The following is a 7,791-nucleotide window of genomic DNA, read 5'->3' as shown; positions in this document are numbered from 1 at the left end:
ACAGTCTGGAAACACAAAACTCAGAAGCACAGATCAAAGATACTGACTTGCACTGTTCCACACTGATCTCACTAGGAAAAAAAAAAAAAAAAAAGACAACAAGAAATTCATGCAACAGTGGCACTTTGAGAAAGAGAAGGAATTCAGGTCACCTGCACACAGAGAGTTTAGAAAAGGGAAAGCAAAGAGGTTCTGGATGCTGGCCCCTTTAAATATTTTAAAGCTGGAATAAGGCATATATTTGTGAACGTACCAAGATACCACATGTTACACACTGGTGATAACATGGCTGCTGTCACAGAACGTTATGTATGGACAGGTAAAGTGAAAGGACACAAACATGCTCACCGTGCACACAGAAGTTTCATCCCCAGTCTTTACTCTGTTCCGAGCCAAAATTTGCTCCAAGAGGCCGAGTCTGTGCAGCAGCCAGGAAAATGCCAGCAGCAGCTCCCGACTGCCCGCTGAGCCGTCGGAGGGGAGCCGATATAGTTCTGTTCTGCCATAGCCATGGTACCACAGTGCTGACTTTACAAACCTAATTTGGTGATCTGAAAAGAAGAAAACAATGAGGAACACCACACTGCACTACCCAATGCATTTCCCCATTCAGTTCCTGAAACTGCTGCCTCCTCTGAGAGTAGGATTTTAAATCAAGCCAAAGATTAGTGGAGGACAGTCTTGATCAACAACTTATAAAGGACAGAAGGGAAAGGGTAAAAGCCTTCCTTATGTTGCCCCATTCTGATCTACAGGAACTACTGGAAAGGGAAAAGAAGAAATTCAAAGTTGAGATCAAGACCAGTACTGGCCTCTCAGAGATTAACAATGGCAAAAAAGGTAAATAGCCATCCCCACTATAAGAGGATTCCAATTCACCTATTTATTTTTCATGAGCCACCAAGCATGCTATGAATTATTAAACACTCTGAGTCACTTTACTCCTGAATGAAACTGGAATTTAGAGATAGGAGTTTCACAGCCTTCTGGAAATCTCTGAGCACCAGTCAGCAGGCAGAGATAACACAGCACACCATACTGCATGCCAGACCATACAGACTATTTCTCAGGAATGCTCTGATCCATATTCCTTTGCACCAGCAAATGTTACTTGATAACTACATGACAGGCACTAAAGAGCTGTAAAATTCTGAGGAAACACTGAGAAAATTATTATTAAAAAGTTATCACCAGTAACCCTCAGGTCTGTCTTAAATCAACACTAAAATACCAAACACAGTAAGGGGGCACAATGATGAAAAATACATATTTGGGAAGAACCAACAGCTGTTATAAAAGGAAGTCCTGCTCAAAAAGCTACTGGAGTTCTCCAAATGTAACAATAAGCAAGTGATTAAAGAAGATACAACCCAACCAATGCAGGACATTGAGACTTCCCAGTGGGATTCAGCTGGCCCCAAGGAAACTAAGCCACCATGGAGGGGGGAGAGGAAAGGCCCTTGAATCAATGACAAGTGCCTAGCAGACAAGAACCAGAGTAGGAACAAATGAGGGTTTCACATAAGGGCTCTGTGCTCAACAGTTGCTGTTCAACCAACTCCAAATGACACACAATGTGATAGTGACAGAAAGTCTGGTGCCAATGTGATATTATTCAGAAGTAAGGAATGCAGGCAGACCATGAAGGCTTGGGGAACTCAATGACTTCAAGCTTTAAAAGGACAGATAAAATTAATTTTAGAAAAAGACCCAATAATTATGCACACAAGGAAAAAAAAACAGTCCTAATTTTACTGGCTTTGCAAAGGTCTTGGAGCTGACCACTGAACTCAGAAACTCAGCAACTTTATAATATAAGGTTTTTCATTACAACATCACACTTGGTTCTCATATGCAGCCAAAAGCAAAAACTCGGTGTGAGAAACGTAGAGAGGAAACCAAACAAAACAAAGAACAATATTATATTGTTGTCTACATCCACCATGACCCCACATCACAAATTCAGTCTTATTTTACTTCTCCAGTCCCAAAAAGGCTACAGAGGATCGGGGGGGGGGGAACACAACAAAAAGGACAAGCAGAATCACAAGTGCCAAACATCTTCATTATAAAAAATTACAACCTAGGCCAAGATGATGCCTGAAAATGGATATGCCAAACCTCTTCAAAACCATGATTGCTGTGAAATGGGTGTCCAAGGAAAACTTTGTCCGCCCAACAAGAACTGCGAGCCACTAAAAAAAATTAGCAACACAAGTGGGTCAACACAAGTGAAAGAGATGTTCTTCACACACAAGGGAAAGCCCTGAAAGTTCTGGCCATGGGACATTATGGACACTGAGAGTTACACAGGCTCAAGGAGGAACTAGATTCATGGAAAAGGAGTTCATGGAAGCTTGTGAAATATAAAGATATCCCTTCTGGTTTGGGAAGTCTGAGATGTAAATTACCAGAGGCTCAAAGAATACCTCCCTGAAAGCAACCTTTTGTAATGCCTCTGTCCTTTCCCCTGGGCATCCATTTTTAACAGTTGCCACAGCTGGATGGAGCTAGAGGAACCTTCTTTTAAAGTAAGGAAGAAAGCTGCTCCCCTTTTCCAGTGTAATGCTTCAGTATCTCCATAGGATTTCAGAAGAGGTACACATGCACACAAAAATAACTGAGGGACAAACCTTGCACAATCAGCAGTTGTCACTGCTGTCCTTAATTAACATACCAATTAATCACACTACATACTCATTGCTACTTGTGGTAAAAATATCCCCTAGCACTGACACATACCATAATCTTTCTTTGGCATCAGCTGCTGAAGCTCAAAAACCACATAATGACCAACCACAAAACAATAAACAAGATAAAAATCCTGTTGGGTCTCAAAAGAAATGTTTTAATTACAAGAGAATCCCACAGTGGAGAGTAGCTGATCTAACTTGATTTGCAAAATGTTAAAGGAGTCTTATCAAGCGAAAGTAATGCAAAGCTGAGACACAAGGAGGAGCTATAAACTGACCTATGCTGTAAACCTGTGGGAGCAGGACACTGCAACAGCTCCACTGAGGCTGGCAGGAGCTGGTAAATATAAAAAGCCAGTGAGCTCTGTGCCTTGACAACCCAAAGGAAGATACATGGTATGCACTGTTTGACCAAATTCAGGATTTAGGGAAACATGAGTGCAGATCCCTAAGGAGATGCCTGCTTTCAAAGTGTTCCTTGGTCCAAACACAGAGCTGAAACTGTTGCACAGATTACTACATATCTTCAGCAGCAGGAGCAGAGGTACATGACAGGCTACCTGAAAGCTACAAATCAGTTCCTGACAAAGACATTAACCAAGACTGAAGGACAAAAAAAACAAGATCAGGAGTGTAATCAAGCAGGTGACACAATGGCACAGAGCTACTGATTTTTTTGCAGGACTAGTGTTTTGTGTAGAGGAGCTTCTGCAGAGGCAGATGACAGCTGGACAACTGGTATTAAATGTAGCTTGTTTCTGTAATGCAGACCCAAAAAGGCAACCCAAAAACCTAAATCACCCTTTGCTCTTAGAGAAGTCACTTAGTTTTCCTTATCTCTACAGTGCTCTGCTTACAGGAAAACAATGCTCAGAAAAATGGCAGTAGAGGCTGAGTACCCAAGACTAAGATGGACTCCTCCAAAATGAGCAGACAAGAGAAAAAAACATCACTCAGACAGTAAGTAACACTAGTCACTTCAAACACCTCTTTGGCAACATCTTCCTTCCTGAGGATTAGACAATTTAAGAAGAAAGATCTACACAGACCTTCCAACTAAACCCCCTCCACACACATTATCAAAGTACATTCAGCAAGTAAGACCTGTGGACAAACCTCAGGGTTCAGCTCTCTCAAAACTGTACTGAGCTGTGCTCTTCCAAACCCTGCAGAATATTTTCAGTGAATTATAACATGATAATCAAATAAGGGTTATGAATTAGCCCAGCAGGCTAAGATGGAAAGGAACTAAATCAAGTACAAGAACAGACACACATTCATTACTTCATGCACTCAGGCAAGAAACCTCCATAGGTAGCAGTATTATGGGAAATTACTGCTGCAGAAGAACATTTTCTGCTTCATTTGTCAAAGAAACAAAAATATATTGCAGCTCCAGACCGCTTGTCTATACTATAAAAAATGAATTGTAACTCCAGAAAAGAAACATTTCTTTACATAAGAGTATTGCATGCAGAATATGCATAAATGCATATTTGCTACCTGGTGTGGCTGTTAGGTGGTTAACCAAGCCCAGCAGCTGTCAGACTCTGTGAAGAAAGAGCAGCATGAAGTCACTCATCATAAGTTCATCACCACCACGATGCCTAGAGCACCATTACAATCATTCTGAAATGTTTGAGAGGCTGGGGTGTATTAACAGCTTCCCACCCGAGTTTACAGAAAGGGTTTTTTACTATGTCAAGAAAAAATCCTTCCAAAAATGACAAACCATAAAAGCCATTTACAGAATGTTATAACCACTTGCTGGCAGGTCTCAGTAGAGCTTCTGGTTTCTCCCTGCAAGAACACGGAAGTTCCTGCATTTTGAAACATCAATCTGTGTGGATTTTTTTTTTACATGTGATTTCTTTAGTATTTTATTGCCTGCTAGCTGGGCAATAAAATATATCAAACCATTCAAAAAATATGATGCAGAATGTTTTTCTAAACAATACCACACCAGAATAACCACAAGGGAATGGTTAGTAGCTGTTCTATTCAAAGCACGTACTAACCTTCTCTAAAAGTCACTTCACTAACAAGATCAGATAAAAAACTGACTAATGAAAACTAGCTCGAAACAGAAATAAATACAGAGGTACAACTTCAAAAGCCCCTTGACAAAAAGGACTTCCCAGAAAAAGATTTCTGGAAAAATCTGTCCTTTTTCACCAGCAAAATCTGTAAGAGAACTCTCCTTGTAACACACTGCTTTCTTCTAGGATTTCATAACTGTAAATGATCCAACATCTGGCATACAATCCTTGAAATGTAGGGCTCACTCTAGAGAATAGTGAGAAGAACCACTGTGACCCCAAAAACACACGCAGACCACAGACCCAAGCTCAATGTTTCCTTTGGAAAAACTTTTAGCCTAAAAGAAAATAAAAAAAAAAAAAGTAAAGGTTACAAGACCATTTGAGTATTGCCTCTCTTTTCCAAAAAGCTGTTCCTATGCGTGCACACACAGTTACCTTCACACCAAAGGAGTCTTCACAGCTGTCCTCTGGGTTCTGGCAACTGCTTCTCTCCTTGTTTAGTTTATTAAGAGGCTGCACAAGAACAGCAAAGAAAGGAAAGCCTGACCTATGGACTAAAGCACTAGACACAGATTAGAGGAATCTGTTTCAATTCTTAGTGGTTTTACAGGATCCTGTGCAAACCTGGGAAATTATTTAGTTCCTCTCCCACTTATTTTCATGAGATAAATGCATGAAACACCGTAAGTGCTCCAGAACAGGAACAGAAAGGCAGTAAAACATTGATTGTATTCACAGCATACAACTCATTCACTTCAACCAGTAAAGCTAATTAGTGTCATTTGAAAAACTGTATGGCTCTCACATGTGAGTTTCAGCTTTAATAGCCAAGTTTCTTCAAGATCAGCTCAGCAGTTCTGAGCAGAATCACACATTCCTACCTCACAATCTAACAGCAGAAGCTGGGTTTGCCTTTTCTACAGCCAGCAACCTGCCACATGCACGTGGAAGTCCTGTTCCCAAATGCTAAGAGCAGCCAGGATTCAGGGAAGTCACACTTGTGCAGGACCACCTCCACAAAGCTGTAGGAGACAGCAAATAAACTGGCTTAGCATACACCACATATTGTGGATGAGCAGAAAAGCAAAAACAGCTACATGAAAAATAGCAGTCCTGTGAGTAACACACAACCAGGCTGCTCCCCTGCTGAGCCAGCAGCAAAACTATGCTGGTTTTGCTCCACACTCCTTGAGAGGTATCGCCCACAATGCTTAGTCTTTTTTAACTCCATTTCCAGAGCTCCCAGCTCTTCAGGGGCTAAAACAATGTTGTTTGTGTTTTTCTGCTTTAAACAACAAAAGTGGGGTTTAAGGGGTTTTGGTCCAAGGAGACTCTATCTATCACAATCCCATTCTCAACACTTTCTCTGACAACAAAAGGGCTCTAGATAAGACTCCTTTCAAGAGAGAAGTCTGGGGAGTAGCATTGTACTTCAACATACATTTAAGAAATAAATAGTGCTCTGCCATTATGAGAAGCCAACATGCATTCAGCTTCTTTCTGGAGTGGTATCTCTGTCCAGAGACATTCATGGTCCCTCTAAAATATTTGCACACACTTCACTTTTTATTTTGCCTATAACTGCAAGCCAACACTGCCTTTAGGGTTCCTCTACTATAATTCACAGACCTGACATAGGAGTTGATATAAAATTAACTACAGAACTATCTGTAATATTGGAATGCAAAAAAGATCAAAGGAAAAACAAATCAATTTCTGTAATTATCTCTGCAGGTGCTGAGAATACGTAAGATCATTGCAAAGTTTTACTAGCTGAGAAATATCCAAGGGAAGCAAGAGCACCTAACAAACACAAAAACATCTCCGTTTCCTGGAGAGAGCAAGCCAAAGAGAGATAAACCTGCATGCACACCCGTGATGCAACAGCAAGAGCCAGTGGCATAAGCTATTCAAAATTGAGCATTCCTGACACGGACCAATGAGTCAAAGAAAAGCTGCTACAAATCCAGCCTCAGTAGTTCCCTCAGACAGTCAGAAATTGTGCAGTCAGCCAGACAGACTGGGTTACCTATGGCATCAGCCTCGGTCCACTTGCCCCCGTGGATCTGTTTCAGAAGAGCATAGAGCAGCCTCCAAAAAGCCAGGCTCTGCAAAAGAGAAGTGGGAGAGATCAGCAGGCAAAAACATCTGCCACATATTTAGCCTTAATGACGCAATTTAACCCATATTTGAGCATCACCTGTTGCATGGAAGAGCACACCTGCCTCCTGCTAACATTCTCAAAACAGGCAGGGTCACCTCTTAGCTGTTTTATGAATGCCACCTACAGTAAGGTGCCCTCAGAAAGAGAAGGGCTAGGAATGCTGGCTGGACAGCAAGACCCAGCACTTCTCCCTGCAGGCACATGCAGACAGGAGCACGGGTTGCAAAGTATCTGCTCTGATACAACCATAAAAGGCACAACTCACCCATAGACAAACAAGCACTAAAAGACCCTAAAATCATCTGACCATGATAGTATCATAACTCACAAAGAGGGAGCATTCAGTGAGTTTGAACTGGAAATAATTTCTTGGCCACAGGACAGCGTGCTCACCAACTGAAACAGTGATGCTTACAGCTGGAATTTCAGTCAACACTTGTAAAATGCTTAAAATAGCCAGCTGGGAAAGTGAAGCACCCTGTGTATGAGCTGGAGGCCTGTAAAGCCCTGAAGCAGGAAGACCTGACCCTCACTGGTGTCAGTGTAAGCAAGCCTCGGGTGCCACCAGAAAAAGTGTTGCAGACCAGGGTGAAATAACAAACTTTAAGATAAAACCACCAGAAAACAAAGCCCTTCCCAGCGCAGCGAGGCTGCAGCGTCACAGCGCCGGCTGGGGCCCACACCGGAGCCCCCCACGGCTGCCCCTGCCCCCGGGCCAAACCCCACCCGGGTGTCGCCGAACCCCTTTCCCTCGGGATGTCCCCTCAATCCCTGCATCCCTCAGGGGGCGCGGAGGAGAAGGGACAGCGCCAGGTACCGGCGGGGACACCGGCGGAGAACGCCCGGGGCCGGCCCGCGCTCACCGCCTGCGGCCGGTCGAACTTGGCGCAAC

The 7,791-nt window shown here is 42.7% G+C and overlaps 1 protein-coding gene across 1 annotated transcript in view; it reads right to left on the bottom strand.

Moving 5' to 3' along the window:
- Window positions 1–7,791, bottom strand: part of LOC104390725 (chromosome unknown open reading frame, human C14orf80) — a 72,349-nt gene that overhangs the window by 62,912 nt on the left and 1,646 nt on the right. Inside the window, exons 2-4 of the mRNA XM_009999918.1 lie at window positions 7,763–7,780; window positions 6,765–6,843; window positions 349–551 (exon numbers count right to left, since the gene is read on the bottom strand). Of these exons, the coding sequence (XP_009998220.1) occupies window positions 349–551; window positions 6,765–6,843; window positions 7,763–7,780 (300 nt within the window). The remainder of the gene's footprint in view (window positions 1–348; window positions 552–6,764; window positions 6,844–7,762; window positions 7,781–7,791) is intronic.

The sequence above is a fragment of the Chaetura pelagica genome, unplaced genomic scaffold (genome assembly GCF_000747805.2).
Source record: "Chaetura pelagica isolate M959 unplaced genomic scaffold, ChaPel_1.0 scaffold246, whole genome shotgun sequence".
NCBI classification, from domain to species: Eukaryota; Metazoa; Chordata; class Aves; order Apodiformes; family Apodidae; genus Chaetura; species Chaetura pelagica.
The sequence above is the reverse complement of the archived record's forward strand: the minus strand, read 5'-3'. Positions and strand labels throughout refer to the sequence as shown.